At 41.2% G+C, this 21,042-nt stretch overlaps 1 protein-coding gene across 2 annotated transcripts in view; it reads left to right on the top strand.

Annotated features, from left to right (window-relative positions):
- The window catches only part of gli1 (GLI family zinc finger 1), a 53,791-nt gene extending 33,010 nt beyond the window's left edge, over nt 1-20,781 (top strand). Inside the window, exons 2-13 of one of the 2 annotated variants that reach the window (XM_075461460.1) lie at nt 6,465-6,574; nt 9,909-10,141; nt 11,386-11,484; nt 11,584-11,782; nt 12,055-12,223; nt 12,384-12,491; nt 12,804-12,944; nt 13,816-13,965; nt 14,469-14,633; nt 15,283-15,525; nt 15,616-15,913; nt 16,099-20,781. In XM_075461460.1, coding sequence (XP_075317575.1) covers nt 6,504-6,574; nt 9,909-10,141; nt 11,386-11,484; nt 11,584-11,782; nt 12,055-12,223; nt 12,384-12,491; nt 12,804-12,944; nt 13,816-13,965; nt 14,469-14,633; nt 15,283-15,525; nt 15,616-15,913; nt 16,099-18,644 — 4,422 coding nt within the window. In that variant the 5' untranslated portion in view covers nt 6,465-6,503 and the 3' untranslated portion in view covers nt 18,645-20,781. Of the gene's footprint in view, nt 1-6,464; nt 6,575-9,908; nt 10,142-11,385; nt 11,485-11,583; nt 11,783-12,054; nt 12,224-12,383; nt 12,492-12,800; nt 12,945-13,815; nt 13,966-14,468; nt 14,634-15,282; nt 15,526-15,615; nt 15,914-16,098 lie in introns of both variants that reach the window. The other variant, XM_075461459.1, reaches the window with a different exon arrangement.
- The last annotated feature ends 261 nt before the right edge of the window (nt 20,782-21,042 follow it).

Below are 21,042 nucleotides of genomic sequence, written 5' to 3'. Positions count from 1 at the left end.
AACAGTCTAGTCCAGTAAAGAAAACGACGTCAAAAATATTTTAAAGGACTAGACCAATTTTCTTCAATATATTCCCACAGATTGCTATTGGATCATCACATAGCCAGCAGTTGTGCCTCCACTCTCATATCCACACTTTTAAGTCCAGTTTTTAACATTCTTGTTAAAGTCAGCCGGAGCTCTCCTGTGGTGTCCACAGGCTTTGATAACGAACAAGAATAGTTCAAAGAGTGCCTCACCTTCAAAAAAACCTGTATGAAATATTGGCTAAGACATCAGTCTGTAGTCTGATTTAGTTTTCCAAGTCTTATATGGTCACAACTGCAGTCATCTACTATGTTTAAATGTTTAAATATATTTTTTTCACTGTGTTCAAACGTGACCAACTCATTGATGGGGGAAAAAAAAATGTTTCTGCTCTCATGAGAAACTAAATGAATATTCCATGAATGGGCATATTAGGCACCTTTTTCATGAATGAAAAGATGTTAAAACATGAAAAACAAAACATTTTTGTTGTGGACATTTGGCATACATAAGTTCATCACTGTCATAATGCTCCTGACCTCAAAGCTGAATCATGGTAGCACTTTTTAAAATAACCTGTCGTCTAAGAATGATATGATTTGAGATTTTAATATTATGGTTGGTGTCTTTTGAAAATGTCAGCCACAGACATTGAACCATTTGAATCAACCTAAAAATGGCTGTTCATAAGTAGATATGACACTAATCTTCCCCTGCTGTAAGTCAGTGAGTGGGGCTTATTGTACATTGCAGTGATGTCTCCATCCTTGTGGCCTTTCAGTGGTCACACCATTAGCCTCCATCACGTTACAGCAGCTGTGAGGAATTCACAAAGTCTGGATAAAGGGGGTAAAAAGCACAGGGTGGGGGTTCTGGGGAGAGGCAGGAAAGGAGGAGTCTGTAGTGGGTGGGTAGGCGGGGGGGTTACAAAAACAAAGGCAGAACTTAAAAACAAAGTTTACCACTGAAGCAAAACAACAGGGCCAGAAAAAAGTTGGTGTGAGGGGAGAGAAAGAGGACAAAATTGAGGAAGAAAATTGCGTAGAATCTGAGCCGTGATTGGCTGAGGGCCTGAGCCCCGCCTTCCTCCCCCCTCCCTCCTTCGCTCCATCTCCAGCCCTAACACAACAGAATCCCCCACAAGCCCAGCCACATCAGGAACGGCTGGCTACATTATAGCTGCCATTATCGTCTCTCAAGTCATAACAGCCAGAGAACACCCACCTCGACTGCAGCTCCACCAGGAGGGGGAGGGGCAAGGTCGCTGGAATGAGGGAGAGGGTGGAGGCAGTGGGGGAGAAGAGGAAAAGGAGATAGTCAGAGATACAGAGCAGTGAAAAAGGCAGAATGAGAAGCCGGCAGCAGGGAATGAAGGCAAGGGTGGGGGGGAAAGATGGGAACAGTTTTTTGGGGGGCTTTTTGGTGTGTGTAAATGCTTTCCAAGTAACAGATTATCAAAAAAAAAGGAAGAAGAAGAAATAAATGTACACACACACACACACACAAGCACCCACATTCCCATCTGAGATTAAAGGAGAAATGAGGTTAAGAGGAAAGGGTATGTCATTACATGCCGCTTTTTATATTAGCTGAGGAGGGAGAAGGAGGGCATGTGTGAGCCCCAGTTTAAAGTTACACCCAAGAGAAGAGAAGTGTAGAAGTAGAGCGGAGCAGAGCCGGATCAGACCTTTTGTCTGACATGACCAGTGACCTGTGGAAATTTCTGTCCTCTCTGGAGACTTCCTCAGAGGGAGGAGGATCAGCACGTTATGGGAACGTCACAAATGGCCAAACTGGGCAAGCCCAAACAATGTTTCTCTTTGTATACCACAAACACAAACCATCACCTGAGAGCTGGATCTACAGGGACAGACACACAGTAAAGACTGTTAGTATAGTGCAGTCTTTACCTCCACCATTTATAGTACTGTTAGGGTAAAGGATTTAGATTAAAAGAGTAAACAGTTACATCAAATGTTAACCCGTTTTGTGTGTTTAGTTGAGCGGGGCTCGACAGGCGTGCCTTCAATCATTCGACTTTTCAGGATGCCTGTTGAAGATCAACACAAACAACAACTCTCCTTGTCCTAGTATACATGCACTGGAGAGGAATCAAGTTATTGACTGAAGTATATCTGACAATTGTTCTACAGTGTGCAGCTTTTTCTGTTCTTTTCTTCCTCTTTTTCTTCTTCAGTGTTTTACAGCAGAAGAACGTAACAGGGACTGAACTGTACAATCTAATTGTTCTGATTGGGCAGGTGTCAGAAAATTGAATTCTGTGTAAGATGCAAAATCTCTGGATTATTTTATGTCGCTGGATTATCAAATTCGCATTGAGATGCATCTTTGAATAGAGAAATGTCCACACCTCTACTTATTTGTGTTTTGTTTTTTTTTAAACGCGAGTCCAATCTTGTTCGACTTGAAAATATTGCACACACCATGCCTCTCTCCATCACTTTCACAAGCATGTCTGAATGAAGCTGCGAGGAACATTAACACAAAATTGACAAATAGATGTGTTCCATCTCTTTAACAGATTTATGAAGCCATTAACGTTTCATATCTCATGTCTGAAAAGAGCTTAAGTAAAATGTTTCCATCTCGCTAAGATAATTCCAGACGTAGCAGCACAACACGGCGTGTTTGTGCATGAATTCGGTTACCGAGTGACATGATACATTTACTGCAGCAGGCGTTAACAACGCGGTCACCACTGGCACGCTGAAGACGACTCGCCACTCTCAACAGGACGCAATCCCAAAGCTGAGTGCAGACGCATGCATTTAAAGCCTGTGGGTGCAACTGATAGAGATCTCTGTCATCATGCTCACACTGGTTGGAAAGATTTTGAACTGGGGTCCAGCGGTCATAAAATGAGTATTTCATGACTGCATATAAAAAACATTTGTGGCTGGTCTTCAGTGAGTAGTCAGCCATTTGGCATGGAAAGCACTGGACTGCTGGGGATGAATACATGCAGTGTTACATCCCTACAAAACAAATAATGATGTAACAGCAAAAGCTTATTGTTGACTCATTACAGTAAAAGTGTGTTGTATTGCTTATTAAGTCAAATGACAATCTGTAAGATTATCATCTATACTCTCTTTATGTGTATTTCTCCTTTCAAAAGTGACTCAGGGTGTGGTTTTAAATCCTTCATCTGTAAATGTTTGATTCCCTGAACAGAGGACCAGCACCCAAATCCTCTGTTGTGGTCAGTTTCTCCTTCTGAACTGGAGATTTTTACAGTGTGGTGGCTTGGTTTCTGACAGGGAATGAGTAGCCCCTTTAGAATTCAAAACCATATTTAATGTATTAGTGGCGAGCTGTGATGGTTTGGTTAGTGCATAGGTACGATGTAGTGGAAATTCATTAGATCATCATACCACAGTTGGGTAGCTGAAAATATCAAGCAATTTAAGTTGGCTCATCTAAAAGTGAGAGGAAAGAGTAAAAATAAAGGGCAGTTTCTAGCATTCATTCATTATTACTGTTTGTCTTAATGCTAAATCCATGCTCTCATTGGTTCCTATTTTGTTCTCTGATGTATGATGATGTAGAGAGGATCGTATGTCCTTTTTTTTTTTTTTTTTTTTTTTTTCGCGCTTGGGATGTTGCTGGGTTAGTGGAGTGTTTGAAGGGGTGGTTTTGGGTAGAGAAGGTGGCTGGACGTCCTGTCCTCATCCTCAGCTCCTTGGTCGCTGCCCAGCTCGCTGTGCCACAGCAGAGCGAGTTGTTTGGTCACTCGTTTGATTTATGGCCTTGGGGTTTTTAATATGCTGCTGCCCCATCACTCTCAAGCCCAGCACCACAAAATTACACCAGGGAGCAAACTCCCTCAGAGTTTCTATCTAAAATAGCACAACACCTGTGTCAACACTGTTTATGAAATCATTCATCCGTTCATGCTCTACATATAGTAAATCCATGCATGCACACATACAGTATATATGTATGTATATTATTCTGTTATGTATCACTAGGTGTTGCAATAAACCCTACTTTCTTCACTATACATTATTCATTTTTATTGAGGCTACAGGTTGTGTTGCTCTTTAACTATGTGACCACCAAGACACAGAAATAAAAATCTGAAATCTCCATTTATGTGCTTTTGTAAATCTCATATGAAAAAAAAATGTTTCAAGGAGACAGTGTTGCCCCGATTATGTAAACGTTTTTCTGCACAAGAGTTAGCTATGCACCCTGGAAATTAGTAACACAAGTTTTGTGTGTGCATGGAGCTACAACAGTAACACTCTCATACTGGCTGCCTCCCTCCCAGGGGAAACACAAGGAAACTTTTTTTTAAATTCCAGTTTGCTTATGTGCAAGTGGGCTCATACATTATGCATTTTTAACCTGTGATCCACAACTATTTATTATGTGCACGCGCACACACACACACACACACACACACACACATACAGACACAAAACATACATATATGCTAGTGCAAATACACTGGTCCAGAGCTCTTCTCATACTCACCTGCCACTGGGCTTACACAGTATAAACTGATTCACTGCACTGTCCCCGTCAGCTTGGTGGCCACTGGATCATTATGCTACCCTCTGTAACTACTGACAGGTGTGACAGTTAATGTGTGTGTGTGTGTGTGTGTGTGTGTGTGTGTACGTATGTGCATATCTGGCTGTCTGGGGGTCCCCCTTCTTGGTATTTATTAGTTTTGGACAGCTGAGGTACTCGGCAAGATCTCTATTTAGCACTTCCGGCTAATTATCACACACACACACACATCCAAGGCCTGTGCTGAATATGTGCAGTCAGTCCTGGACCGCCCACATAATTTAGCCACTTGCTAACTGTCGTACCACATCCCCCCTTTGGTGGCTTGTGGGCTTAAATAGGTCCCTGCTGCCCTTTTAACACTTGTGCTACCACATAACAGGCCTGGCAACCTGTAACACTGAAACCATAGAGCTTTCATCTGCAGCAGACAGAAGCTGTCCCGGTTTAGGTCTGAACACTTGTCACATAAACTGAAGCAAAGCGATAGTTTGTTTCCGCCACGCACGACAATAATGTCAGACTTTTAATGTTATCTAATCAGAATGTAGATATAGCAACAGATTCAATAAAAAGATAAGCTTACACAAGCATATTTCAATTAAATAGTTAAAGATATGAACACAAATAACATTTGTTATTTTTTGTTGGGGGGGGGGGTAATTACCTTTCTAAACACCTAAAAAAAACCACGGTCTCAGCTATTAGTTCCTGCACTGATGTGGTTTTATATAATGAGCAGGTGCTTGTTCCCAAAATCTCTCTGCTGGAATTACCTTACACATACAATCCTGCTGACAGATACCCTCTCAAAATGAGTTTTCGCACAAAAGGCTGCTTTGTTTCGCTGTCATTTTTGTCTGTGTTGCTAGCATCCCTCAACTTTTGTCCTTTCAGCTTTAAGGCAAAACCTAGATTTTCCTCTTATGAGACAGCTGATCTCTGATCTGTCTGAGAGCACTGTTCGAGGTGCAAAACTGTTTAGAGTGGCAAAAGTATTGACAAAGCCACTAAATGTTAGATAATGTTAATATGCACAACTGTATTAGAGCACATCTGCATCATCACATGAAGCGCCATTAAAATATCTTTGACCTGTACTGTCACTTCTGCTGCTTCCTCTGATTATTTGATTCACTAAAGGAAAACAGCTTCATAGAAGAAAGTTTAGAGTCATCACATACAGATTCATTGTGTTAAGAGGCCGGATAAGATTCTCTCCTGTTTGTGATTTACTAAGCCAAAAGCCAACACATTTTATCTTACAGCAGAGAGTGTATTGTTACCCGTTCTAGAATCTTTATTGTCTCTTTATAAATCTCTTCCTAAGCACACTATTGAAAGTAGCTTAACAAGATATGTTTTCCTTGCTTTTAAACCAAAAGTTAAACCTCTGCATGACAGGAGTTCAACTCAAACAGCTGTTGAGTCGATTTCACCTGCAAAAAGATCATTGTTTTTGTGTATCTTTTTTGGAATTGAGCTTTGTCGCATCTTATATGAAATGCTTTGACAATATTGTGTTAAACTGCGCTCTGCTTGATTTTCTCTTTTTTTTTTTTTATTATTTATACTTTTAAAGCTGTTTTTTTTTTTTTTTTTAATGTTTAATAATAATTCATTTCTAACCTTTTATTTTCTACTTTTAAATAAGTGATAGATTTAGTATTTTCAACTGACACTGTTTAAAATAAGTATGACTCAAGCATCTCAGAGTTTATTTTGCTCTTCGACTGTTTTTCTTGGTTTGGTTTGGTCTGTTATTAACATCCTACGTATTTTTTTTTCTTTTTTTTCTCTCCAACCACTATTGTTTGCATGCATTTGACTAAAGTTTAGTTTTGTTTGCTTGGGTTGGCTTTGTTTGGTTTTACCTTGTCCTTGTCTCTCTGTGCCAGGTCCAGGCTGTAAGGGGAGCAGTAGGTCCCGGAGCTCCGATGCCAGTGGACATGCAGCCACATCAGGGGCTGTATTACTATGAGACCTCACCCAGCCAACCCTCCAGAGGGTAAGACAGCAGTTAACATGCTCTTTGTCCTCAGTCGTGGTCTTTAATTTTCAGCAAAAAATGTTTACATGCAGCTTCAGTTTAAACCTTACTTTATATTTTATATATAAAATGAAGACACATTGCTGTATTGTTTAGCAACAGGGCAACATGTCTTCGCCACACAATCTGTTTTTAGAAAAAAATAAATCTACATGGTTCATTTATCAGTAATCATTTCTTTATCTGCTGAGAACTTCTGTGCATCATCTACCCCACACAGCTTCATCGCCAGATATGAGGTTACAGCAGTCTAGATGAAGATTTTGGGAATGGTATAATGACGGCACACATGGAAAGTTTTCAAACCATTTCAAGTTATTTGCATTTTATTCTTCCCCAGTCATCCTATTTTTTTTCAAATCATCAGTCTTCTCATGAACCTGCACAATGACAAACTGTTTTTTGATTAAAATGAAAGACTCAATTCTCCGATTTGCATAATTGTTCAGATCAGTTGTACAAACCTCAAGTCTTTTTGAGAATGATGCATCAAGCTCAACACCTTTCTTTTGAAAGTTTCTTCCATTCTTCTCGTGCTCAGCCATTTTAACCCCTTTCAGAGATGCTTTAGACCTGATGGATTCGGGTCTAAGCTCTGTCTGGGTCTCCTTGGGACTTTCACAGAGTTTTCCTGAAGCTTCTCCTGTGCTTTCTTGGTGGTATACTTCAAGTTTTTTATCGTTTTGAAAGTTGCCCGGGCACAAGCTCATGAACTCTCTGGAAAAAGGATTCATTCAGGATTGCTCCATATTTTTCACATGCTGTCGTTCCTTTGTCCCCACAGAATGTTGCTGCCATCACCATGAAAAATTACCATGTTTGATTTAAAGAAGTGATGCTCAATATATTGTTGGGAATTGTAGTTTCGACAGTTTTTTTTTATCTGAGGATTGTGCTACTCATTGTCTGAGAGCGATTCAGGTGTCTTTTGATGAGCCCTCAGCCTGTTGTATGGCTTTTAGTGAGAATAATCTCTGTTTGAGCTCTATCGTCAAAGCCTGATTTGCGGACTGCAACACTAACAGTTCCCTCTCCACAAATAACCTATGGATGACATTCATAAAAACCACTGGCTTTTTGGTTTCCTGCCCAAAAGTTTTGTCCCTGATTAATAAGTTTGACTGAGCAGCTAGATTGCTGAGACCTGCTGATGGTTCCAAACTTTTCCAATTTAGAATGAGGGAAGTAGCTGTGATCTTGGGCAGCTAAAATACTGCAAAATGTTTAGTGTATCCTTCCCCAGATATTTGCCAAGCCTGGTTTCACAGTTCTCTTGATGTCGTGGTTCGGTTTTCCCTCTGAAATATACAATAAACTATAAGACCTTTTGCATACAGGTGTGTGCCATTCCTTATCATCTCCAGAGAATCCTATTAGGTGGACTCCAATTAAGCTGTAGAGGCAAGGATGTGCCAAAATTTAGAATTCTGGATATTTCTGCTTTTCCTTTTTGATAAATTTGCGAAACATTTCAAAAGCTTAATTTTGCCTCGTCAATGTAAATAAATTGAGTACATTTCTGGTTAGTCTAAAACAAATAAAAAGACAGACAACTTTGCATTTTGTAATTTAACTTCCCCCAAAAAACACATTTTTTTCATCCATTTGAGCCGTGTAAATAAGGTTTAAGTAAGGTTTGGAGGTGCTGGTGGGCATCTTTTTTTTTTTTTTTTTTTTTTTTTTTGTTTGTCTGATCATTCATCTTTTTTCTTTATGCTCAGAAGGGCATCATTTTTCTCATGTTACCCTCAAAAATACAGCAAACCAAACCAAAGCATACTTTTCTTCAATTTAGGTTGTTTCCCTGATCTTGCCACAAGTGAGCAAAAACAGAGATCTTGTCATCTTGCTCTTTTTGCCATTCTTTTTTTTAATTTATAAACAACCAGAAAACAGAGCAGCTCCGCTTTAGAAAACAGAAACTTATCCTGGAGGCTCTGCAACTGGTTCTATTCTAATCACTGATATTCTGAGGATGCAGAAGCCCAGGTCTGCGTGCAATTGTTGTGGACACACTGCTAGTTCAGCCTGTCACTCCTCCTCCGTCCACCCACCCTCCCTCCCTCCCTCCCTCCCTTCCTCATGCCACCCAGGTTGCGGGTGGACTCGGCCTCTCTCTGACAGCTGCTAATTACAGGCTGACCAGGCCCCGCTGCGCTCTGCATGACTGCCTCGCGCCCCACTCAGGTTACCCAGAATGAGGGAGAAGCAGGGAGAGTTGGAGAGAAAGGTGGCTGGGGTGGACAGAGGAGCAAGACGGGGGGGGGAAGAGGAGATAGAAAACAGACAGAGAGGAGAGAGAGGGAGAACTGAAAGGGGTGAATGGTAGAAGAGAGGAGACAGAATGGGAGGGAGGTAAATGGGAGGGCAGCATAGAGGATTAGAGAGGACAGATTAAGCTCCTCTGTGGAATAAACGTTGGGGTGAAAGAATCGAAGAACTGAAAGGGCCGATTTTGGAGAAAGTGGACAGATGATGTCTGTTCAATCCAGAAGAGGAGCGAGAGGGGCAGAGAGACAGATTTGGAGCTAGACAGAAGAAGCATCAGAGCATCCATTAAGATTCATGAGAAGACTGGAAAGTTCCAAGCTTCATTTTTCTTGTGTAGTAGGGGAAAACCCAGATGAGTAATTTTCCATAGTTTTGACCAAGATAATGGTGATGCACCATCTAGTGGTGGAATGGAGACATCGCAACAGATAAGAGGAGAGATCAGTGTTTTTCTGGGCCCACACTGCTTCAATAAACCTTTTTATTCATTCTTTACCTTGATCAATTGAAATTTCCTGAAGCTTTACATCTGGATCAATCTTTTCTTATCATTATTTGAAACTGACACAAGACAAAAATATTCCATAGTTTTTTTTACATATTTATATATTTAATATTTATTAGATCATTTTCTAACATTTAAATAGTTTAAGTAATTATTCTAAACCTACAAAACTTATTTTATCATTTGAGACACATCTGGGTCTCAGTATTCACTTACATTTGCTTGCTGTGATGCTTTCTGCCTCTTCTGACTTGTAACACCAACATGTGTTCTCATTGCAGCTTTTGCTACAGTTTAAAGATCTAATGATTTCAGGTGTAGTGAGTGGAATTTTTTCCAATGATGCTATAAAACCCATCCAGAAATTACCAGTTACTTCTCGAACCTTTGTGAATAACAAAATCGCCCATCATATTGAGTTTTTACAGGGGCCGTCCTTTCGTTTTATAGTGCCCATTTTCAGGTGATCTTAGCTTCTCATAATATCTCATATCTGTACTTCTCTGATATTTTCAGCCTTGTCCCATCAGACCAGTCACCCTACAGCGATGTGTCTTCACTGCGGGCCCCGCTCCTCGACGGCCCTCCTCAGGACTGCCACGCCATGTACAATCCCATGACTCCCAGCATGACTCATGGATCAGGACCAGGGCAGGGGAACGGCCACTGCTTGGATCAGTATATGAGGCCCACTCAGGCCCCTCCACCACATAGTATGATGGTCCACAGGGGCATGCCTCCCACAGAGGGTGAGTCAGAGTATCTTTTACATCCCCTAATCTCACAGCTGCTATTGATTAGGACACAAGGACACCTGAGAGACTGAAACTGAAACTTCACAAATTGCCAAAAAAGGAATGATCAGAAGTTAGTAGTTGGTCAGTTTTACTAATGAGACACATATCCCTGTTACTTTTTCAGCAAAAAAGTTTCTTAGTTAACTTAAGATAAGTTAGTGATAAAATACAGAAGATAAATAAGATAGAGCTTTTTAGTCATCCCTAAAACATGGTATATGTTACATTGGGGTGTGAAAAATAAAGCACACCCCCTGTCCATTCCAAGATTTTATGTCTAATAAAAAAAGAGACTAAAAATAATCTGGTCCCTGCCAGTTGTTGAAATTAGGTAAGTAAAATCTCAGATGAACAAGAAAACAGTTTATTAGATTGTGTCTATATTGATTTAACAAAAATAAAGCCAAAATGCATAAGAAGTGTTTGATAACTAAGTGCACCCTCACTGCTTCCAAAGGTATTACATTTGCAAGCGGCAGCCAGATGCTGTAAGATTGCAGCTTGATGGTCTGGAACATTCACATTTGTGGTAACTCAATGTCAAGGAGGAAAGACATCAGAAATTATCTTAGAGAAGCAGTTTTTGCTGCCCACCAATCTAAAACAATAATTTAAAGAAGAGTGGAAAAAAATAAAAAATTTACATCCCACAACAATGTGAGAGACTGGTAATATATTACGTAAAATTATTACTTCAAGTTAAGTTCGCTGATCAAGGTGGTGTAAGCTATTGAATCTTTGGTATGTATTTAGTCTTTAACCCACTGCTTCTGCATTTTTGCTTATTTTCCTAATAAATAAATACGAAACGGTGTCATATGTCATGTGTTGTTGTTTATTTGAGGTTATATTCACATAATTTTACACCGGATTATATTTCTTAATTGTGTCCTGATATGTAAAACCTTAGAACTGAAAGATGATGTGCTTTTTTTCATGTGACTGTAATAATAAACATGGTAATATAATGTGTTTATAACTTAAACAGTCATTTGTTCAAACTGTCTAATCTGCTGATGGTGACAGTCCCCTTGTGGCTTTTTTCACAAATTTGTTTTATTTTCTCAAAAAATCTAAGATAAAGATGTCCATGAGCTCTTTTCTAACCCACTACAGTTCCCCTTCTGTAAGGAATTAAATGTAGATGTTTGCAGTTGTGTGTTTCAGAACCTCTTTCTGTCTGAAATATCCTGCAGGTGGCAATGTCACCCCCTACTGTAATCAGAACATGATGTCGTCGCATCATAACTTCTGCCAGGTTCAGCCTGGCTCTGATCAGATTGGATCAGGTGATGGTGAGAAGACACACAGTTTGAATTTCAATCAGTCTTGTCACAAAGACGTTATGCATCATGAAACTAACGTTCTCTTGCATCATTTTCTGTCCCCTTTAGGTTCGAGGTTCTCCACACCTCGCTCCATGCTAAAGCTGAGTAAAAAGAGAGCCCTGTCCATTTCGCCTCTCTCTGACGCCAGTGTAGACCTGCAGACAGTCATCCGGACCTCACCCAACTCCCTGGTGGCCTTTGTCAACTCTCGCTGCAACCCCAACGGTGCCAGCTCCTATGGTCATCTCTCCGTGAGCGCCATGAGGTATCATGTCCCTCAATCCTATATTCTTTCTCAAACAAACAGCAGGAATATTCATATCTATAACCAAGCAAGTAGACCAAAAGAATGATTTTTAATTGTACAGAAAGTAATCGGAGCATATTCACTGTTTTATATTGAGCATATTCATAAATCCTCTCCTGTCATTTAGCTATATTACCACTCAATAGGGGTAGAATTACTCAACAAAGAAGTACATGTACGTTTGTACATGCATAAATTAGAGTTGTTATATTTCTTTTTTGGCTCCACAGTCCATCGCTGGGTTATTCGAACAACATAAACTGCCAGTCCAGACAACAAGGGTCCATATATGGAGGAAGTGGGGGGACACCTCTGGTCGGCCACACGCCAGGTCCCTGCCAGGCTTCCCGTTTACCTCCGCACAATCCTCGACTCCACGCGCCGCCCAAGCATGGACACGTAAGATAACTCAAACTCGCATCACAACACCTTCTAACTCTGACAACTTGGAGCGAAAGCATGGACGGTTGCAGGCGGATACATGACAAAGAAAATTAAGGGAAACCGTATCAATACAGAAGACGGGTGACAGTGATATTATTTATGTATTTTCTTTCAGTTGAAGACAGAACCAGGGCTGGGAGGTGTGATAGATGGCATTAATATCAAGAGCCTGGAGGAGAGGTCAGAGGGGGATGTCGCCAGTCCGTCTTCAACTGGCACTCAGGTACAGTGATTCCATAACAGTAATAGTCATATTTATTGAGGTCAAATACACTTGCAGGAATGTAAAATAATTTGTGTGTGTCATATGTCAAAGACAAAAGTATTCAAGAACAAGTTAAAGTCATACTCCAAATCAAACTGCACATTACAGTCTGTGTTTATGAAGCTATATGTGGTGAGTAATTTTCATCATACCACCTGTGAATGAAATTTAAATGTAAAACAAGGAGGTAAATATGCAACGAGATAAGATAAATGTACTGAATCAACTCAAGCCGAGTTAAATTTATTTTCTACAAATATGTCTCAGCAGGACCCTCTGCTGGGCCTTCTGGATGGCAGAGATGACTTGGACAAGGAGGACGGGAAGCCTGAACCAGAGGCCATCTATGAGACCAACTGTCACTGGGAGAGCTGTAACAAAGAATTTGACACACAAGACCAGCTTGTTCATGTAAGACATTTATAAACCTGGGTTCAGGGTGAGCATAGCAAATCTTGTATAAACTGACTGATGGTGTAGACGGGAGAGAAAAAAAATTAAACAGATGAGCCAAATGTGGGCATTTTCAATCCAAAGTTAGATTTTCATGTTCTATTTGAAACCATGTTAGTGAAGTATATATGGTGTATCCATCAACAGATTCGAAAACAGGCCAAGTAATCTCAAATGAGTCGGGGGGGGGGGGGGGCTCTCACCTTGAATTATAATACATTTCCCAGTAAGGCACATAAAGTGAAAAGCAGAGGTGGTGGTAAAGTAATCGCGAAAAGATATGATATCGACCATGTGAAACTCAAAAATACATATGAGAGACATTAGAAGATGCTAAATGACTCATGACACATGAAATAACTAAGCTAAGACATTAACAAGACAAACAATTAGTTGAATAAACAATATGAGACTCAAAACTCTTCATAAGATGAAGTGAGCAAAATATCCCAAAAAGCTTTTCTCACAAGAATACAATGAACGTTTCAAGACATTTTCCAGAGAAGCTGCATATGTGGACGTTTGCATCAGTGACCAGACTTACTATGGAGTAAACCCAGCCAGCTGTAGACTGGCATTTTAGTCATTATCAAAAGTAAATGTAGATTTATTAATAAGTTGATATAGTTTAATTATAATAGCTGATAATGACTTCAGAATGACCACAAATAAGAAGTAAGAACATTGAACAAACACACTGGACAACTGCCCACAAATGGATCCAAAATAAATAAAACCTATTCTACCTGTACAAGTGGTGAGGACTTATTAAAGAACCATCCATGTACCTCCCACTGACTTATTTTGTTTTTGTCTGTGTACTGTTCAGCATATCAACAATGAGCACATCCACGGAGAGAAGAAGGAGTTTGTGTGTCACTGGCAGGAGTGCTCTCGAGAGCAGAGACCTTTCAAAGCCCAGTACATGCTGGTGGTCCACATGCGCAGACATACAGGAGAGAAGCCACACAAGTGCACTGTGAGTGAAAGTTTGTCTTTTTTTCCTGCTCCATTCACTTCCTCTAAAGTTATTACAAACCAAAAAGGTCATCTGTTAAATAAACCAATGTTACTTCAGTTACGTCTAGTCCCAAATATCCTACTTCACAGCCAGTGGCGGTCAGGGTTAGCCTCATAAGGAGCCTGTCCTCTTTACTGATAATACTTTTCATATTTCTTTCATCAGCAGGGATGTAGAAACTTCTTTTCCCCTTTAAGAGCATAACAATGTCTATATTTTAGCTTCAAAATGACACAATGAAGAAGGACTAATATCATAGGACATGTCCTGCTCAAATCACCCATCCAAGTACTTATGACAACACTTTATGCACTGAAGCTTAAATATTGTTTTATTTAATCGAAGAAGGCCTTTTCGCAATGGGTTCATACACTGTCTGTTTCTGTTGTTGTCTTTACTGAAATTAGGCTGTAAAAAAAAAAAAAAAAAAAAAAAACTAACATGAATGTTTTCTGTTGTAGTTTGAAGGCTGTAATAAGGCCTACTCTCGCCTGGAGAATTTGAAGACCCACTTGAGATCTCACACTGGGGAGAAACCATATGTGTGTGAACATGAGGGCTGTAACAAAGCCTTTTCAAATGCTTCGGACCGGGCTAAACATCAGAACCGAACTCATTCCAATGAGGTACTGAAGTGTAAACCACTGAAAGTAAAGTGATTAGCTGTCTTTGCGTCAATCCTTTTTTTTCTAAAGTAACATATGACTTGTTTATGTTATTTGTTATATAGGCTAATATGAAATAATTCCAAAGCCTGATGTAGATTGAGTTTTAGAAGTTCAGATTCCTACAGATATTTGTAAATACATAGACTGTTTAATATGTTAGGTTCAGTGGCATTCAAAACTTTGAACAAATCTCGAAAAAATATACATTTAAAGAAATACAGATGCAGAAATAGAGCTGTGTTTCCTTTACGACACATTGAGAATAACAGATGATAGTTCCTTGCTGTATTAATATCAACACGGGATGTATTTGTGCATATGCGCAATAAAAAATAATGAGTGGATTGTGTCAGGTCACCAGAGAAGCTGATTGACAGTAAATACTCAACAAAAAAAACACCCATGAAAATAAAACATAACCGTACTTTAATGACTGAAGATATAAATAGTCTTCAGTAAGGGTGCTCAAACTTTTTCATGTCCCTGTAGTTTGCATTTGAATGATAATGATGAATGTTGTCAGATGACAAATGCTGTCACATGTAAAACTGATATTCGGGGAGGATGAGGATTTCTGTGTATTAAAAATTACTTTGCTCTTTTACAGAAACCTTATGTTTGTAAGATTCCCGGTTGCACTAAACGATACACAGATCCAAGCTCTCTGCGTAAACACGTGAAGACGGTACACGGGCCTGAGGCCCACATCACCAAAAAGCATCGTGGAGACACAGGCCCCCGACCCCCAGGCTCAGCTATGACACCTGGAGGCCCAAACACTGAACTTCTTATGGAGAAAGAGGAGACACGTAGAGAAGACTGCAAACTGTTGGCCCCTGAGACTGCTCTGGTGAGTAAAAAGAGCAATACAGTATTAATTCATATTATTATTTGTACTTCATGGAGTACAACTCTCTGTGTCTTTCCGTTTATCTTTCAGAAGTCTCAGCCGAGCCCCGGCGGCCAGTCATCTTGCAGCAGTGAGCGTTCTCCATTGGGGAGCACCAACAACAATGACAGTGGTGTGGAAATGAACTTAAATGCAGCAGGCAGCTTGGAGGATCTCACAGCATTGGAAGATGGAGTTGCAGGTGGTGGAGGAGGGGAGCCAGGAACAATGGGGATGTCAGTACAGGCTCTGAAGAGGCTAGAGAACCTGAAGATTGACAAGCTGAAGCAAATTCGCAGGCCCACCACTCCTGGCCGCTGTGCAAGCAACAAGCTTCCTGCCATTCCTGGTACATATCGTCATCAATAAGATTAAAACATGTTGCATGACAATAGATTCTTTCTGCTGAGCTGAAATATGTATAGATTCTTAACACAATACAATCAGATTTTAACACAATAAGATAAAAATCATAATAACCTTTGTGAATTTGTATCATTAACTTTTTTTCTTTTCTTTAATGTCCCCTCAAAGGTTCAGGGGAAAACATGGGAATGTGTGCACCTTCTCCACTCCTCTCAAATCGACGTGTTATGGAGCTGTCCAACCATGAGCACGGAGGGGGATCACTTGGCTGCTCTACTAATGACAGGAGAGGAAGTGGCACCAGTAGCCTAAGCTCTGCCTATACCGTGAGCCGTCGTTCCTCTATGGTGTCTCCTTACCTGTCGAGCAGGCGCTCTAGTGAAGTCTCTCAAATGGGAGGAACAGCAGGGGGAGGATGTCTCCTTCTAAGCCCAGAACAAGCTGGAGGAGACCCCCTATCTCCTGAGATCAGTCGCAGAGGAGCTCCATGTCCTGGAGGAGGAGGGTTACCAGGACTACCCAATTTAACACCTGCTCAGCAGTACAGTCTAAAGGCCAAATATGCTGCAGCCACTGGTGGGCCACCACCTACTCCTTTACCTAATATGGAGCAGCTAGGTACTCCTAGCAGAAGAGGTGTTTTGAGTGAGTATCAGGGGCAGCCCCTGCCTCCTTTCTTTCAGCAGTGTGGTCCTCGTAGGCACAGTGCCAACACAGAATATGGTACTGGTGTTATCTATCCTCACCAAGCTCCAGGTAACAACACCAGGCGAGCTAGCGACCCAGTTCGATCAGCAGCAGACCCACAAGCTCTTCCCAAACGCTTCAATAGCCTTAATAATGTAGCCATGATGGGCCGCAGGAATGCACTGCAACACCGTGGCTCTGACACCAGTCTTGCCCGTCACATGTACTCCCCAAGGCCTCCTAGCATTACAGAGAATGTCATGATGGAAGCTATGAGTATGGAGCACCATCTCAGCCCTGTTGACTCCAGGGATCGAACCATGATAATTGGGGAGAGAAACTTCATAGGCTACCAGCAACAGAATCAGTCTCTTGGAGGTGGAGGCCCTATTCCAAACCAATTGTCCCCAAGCCATGACTCTCTGAGCTGCCCAGACCCGGGTTACATGCAGCCACGTTTCCAAGGCCAGGGAGGGGAAGTCACTTCAAGGGCTGGTGGAAATCCAATGGGCCAGGCAAGGCCTACTCAGCCAGAGGGCATGTCAAACACACTTCTCCAACAGGCTGAGTACAGTATGAGCACCTGCCAGCTCAGTCCTTCAGGCCCCCACTATCCTAACGTAGGTCAGGCTGGTGACACTGGAGGTACTTGGAATGATACCCACAATCAAGTCCAAACCTCCAACCATGGTGTTCAGAACCAGCGAGCTATGCAGTATTCAGATCCAAGTCTGCAGCCTCAACAGACACAGGCTCACTTCAACAATCAGACAGCCCTCTACAACAGTTCTGACGGAACTCACAAACTCATTATCAAGCCTGAGCAGCAGTTCCATCCTGGGATGGGTGGTGGAAATGCCTGTCAAAGTGCTAAGCTTCATCAACAGCGGATGCTCCTGCAGCAGACACAGGGTTACCCACAACAGACTGGCCAGGTAATGATCAGGAACTCCAACATTCCCAGCTGTGACTTTCAAGGGCCAAACCAAAACTCTTTCCCCAGTGAAGGAGGGTTGAGCTTGGGCTGTGCTGGCTCTACGCTGTCTGATGGCCAGAGGTCAGAAACCCCAATGATGCAGGTTAAGGAGATGATGGTGAGGAATTATGTGCAGTCCCAGCAAGCACTCATGTGGGAACAGCAACAAGAACAGCAGCAGCGGAGTGGAATGAAACCACCTCCTCTTTCTGACAACATGGATCTGGGTGCTCAGACAGCAATGATGCAACACAGTCCACAGAATCAGAACCTTTACTCCAGCCAGACGTATCCTTCCTATCCCAACCAGAATCTGGTCATGAGCCCTACCGCTCTCAACCGAGCACCCAGCTCAGTGACACCTAAAGACCAACTGACAGCTCTCCAAGGTTCTTGCTATAATCAGGAGATGGTGGTCCCCAGGCCCCCTCAGGGACGGAAACCTCTCAGCCGCCAGAACAGCCTATCACAGGTAGGAGGGGGCTATCTTGGCAGCCCACCCCACCTGAGCCCTGTCCACTCCACCTCCAGCCCTAGACGAGGGGTTCGACTTCCTCCAGTCCAGCATCCACAGCACCCGCAAAATGAAATGTTCTCTCCGTCCAACAACAACAACAACATGTACTACTCTGGTCAAATAAACATGGATATGGAGAAACACATGGACCCCCAGAATCGGCCTTGTCTCAACCAGCAGCACAGTATGGGGTCTGGCCTGGACCCAGCAGTTGGTACAAAGTCTGCCCCCATGGCTCCCTATCCGGAGTCCGGCCCCATTTCAAATGCCTTAGAAAACCTGGACTTGGACAATGCTCGCATAGACTTTACTTCCATTATCGATGACGCTGACTCTTCTTCGTTTAGTCCAATCAACAATCCCCTTCAGGGTCAGCCAGGATCGTCTTCTCAGGCCTCTTCCCGCCTCACAACCCCACAGACTTCTGTCAGCCTTGCTCCAGGTTCTGGCTCATCAAACATGGCTGTGGGTGACATGACATCCATGCTTACCTCACTGGCTGGGGAGAATAAATACCTGAACACTCTGTCTTAGAGGACTCTTGGAAAGCTTAGCATACATTTAGGCTCACAATCATTGGCCTTGCCTTGGGTTTAAAAACTCAAATTCTGTGGTTTAGAGTGATTTCTTCATGTCCATTGCAAGGAAGTTTAGTTAGGTGAAGACAGAAAAAGCTTTGAATGGAAATCTTCATTAAATCAATCAACATTATGTGCTGTTTTCTACATAAACCTCAAATGCCTTTATTCATATAACTCAGCCTGCCAGGACCCTGAACTATCAAGGGGTCTTTTGCTGACTGTTGACCTATGTAAAAGGGATAATTGTACTATGTTTGGGTTGAAAGTTGAGACCAAGATACTAATACGGTCTCCTCATAGGTTTGAAAAATTAAAAACCTTAAAACCAAAGGTGCCTGTTCAGCCTCGCCACCTTTTTTTCCCTGCTGCCTCGGTACATTTTCCCCTTGTGCCTTAATGTAAGACACAGAACTATTTGCCTGTTGTGAGATGACAATGTTGAACTTTTTCTGAACAGGCATTCCAGCCACAAAGGGCTTTGGCAACAGTGGAGCAAAGAAGGATATATGTAAATAAGTTTTATATATTTACAGAATGTAGTGTACATTGACAATGAGACATTGGATAGTTATCCCGTCTTTTAATAGTCTGCTTGAATTCCGAAGCTCAATATTCAAGTGATGAGATGTCAGTAGAATGGTTTGAAGAGATGAGAAAGCTATGCTTTTAGTCATAGAGAAAGAATTTCTCTGAGCAACTAAATATTCTTCTGTATTGCTCCTTTCCTCCTTTTCAGGAACAACACCATCTGTACAAGCGGCATATCAGTATTTCTTCATATGCACAAATGCAGAGCAGTTACACATTGTATCCCTGCACATGTGCCTACACACAGACACTCAGGACTTGTTTTGAATCTTTGGTGTACACATTACATGTATGTAGTAATTGCCTTTCCAGACAGAGAGTTTGCACTCCACATGTTTACTGTAAGTCTTCCTGAAGCAGCTGTTTACTTATTTTTTTCAGTTGTTTATACAGAATGTGCCTGCCACGTCTAAGGTACATAAAATGAGCAAAGCTCAAGTATAATATGCATCAACAATTGCCTCCAAATGGCAACATGTAATACATACAAACATACCGCATGTGTTCAACATTAACCCAAACTAGCCTCATACGTGACTCTGCTGAGGATGATGGTTATTCAGGCTGTTGAATGAAACCTAACTCAGCTGGTTTGTGTCTGTTAACATGTAATAGTTACCTATATTGTAGAAACTGGGGTACATTTATAATACAGTGCTACTGCACTTTGGCTCTAATCCCAAAGAGGAGTTATATGGACAATTCCACATAACTAATTCAGGAGAGGGGATCAAGAAGCACGAGTCTGATCAATTGCTACCACTGTCGTAATATATGTTTTGTATAGTTACAGGAAGGTACTTTGTGCAACTGTTGAGCTGTATCCCAGGAAGTAAGCTGCAGCTCTTTGTAGGAGGACTAATTTTATACTGTGGCTTTGCACTGACTTCAGCACTATGTGGAAAGATCTCTGTCTCTTACAAAAATTTACATGAACCTCATTTTGATTACATTAAATAAATTACACAGTATTTTTTTAGGCAGTTTCTCAAGATAACATCTGAGCATAAAGCGTTTTTTTTCCCGTGAACTTTCAGCATAACATATTAGTATCACTTCAGAGTTTGCCAAGCATTAGCACAAATCAGCGTTTCCTAATTTTTGAACAAGTGCACAACCTACCAAAGACATCTTAAAATGACTGTGGAAAAGATGCACAAATAGAGTATTAAAACTCAACACTAACACTAGCAATAAGTACATGAATATTGACTGTTAGTGCTGTCATTTAGAATGTATGAGATGTTTTGTACAAAATCTTTTTATATTAATGAACTTTATGTCGCCTTCTTTGTGTGTGCCTGTTTTTTGTAACTGTCATCTTTCACTCTGACTTTTTTGCTGGCAAAAGAATATCACCTGTAGCAACAGAAAGCTATAATAGTAGCAATAACTATAATAGATAAAAGTGAAGTGTTATATTTTGTGTACAATTTTCTACACTTTTCTACATATTGTGTTATATTTTACCATTTTATGAATAAACTTGCAGTTTGAGATGGTTGCGGAATGGTTGTCATATTCTTCTTTGTTTTATAAACGGCTGAACCTTTGTGTGATACTAATCCAGTCGCTATAAGAATGTATTTAGAGATTTATTTTAGGCTCATGTGATATTATTGTAGTTTTTCAGTTGAGGAATTGACAATCGTATTTCCATACTCTTCGTATTTCCATACTCTTTGCATAGTGCCTGCTCTTGCTGGAAGACTTTTGATTCGGTGCCCGGTGGATTAATGCAGTAACCACTTTCGTCCCATAGA

The sequence above is a fragment of the Odontesthes bonariensis genome, chromosome 3 (assembly GCF_027942865.1).
Source record: "Odontesthes bonariensis isolate fOdoBon6 chromosome 3, fOdoBon6.hap1, whole genome shotgun sequence".
Classification (NCBI taxonomy): domain Eukaryota; kingdom Metazoa; phylum Chordata; class Actinopteri; order Atheriniformes; family Atherinopsidae; genus Odontesthes; species Odontesthes bonariensis.
This window is presented reverse-complemented; position numbering and strand designations above follow the sequence as displayed.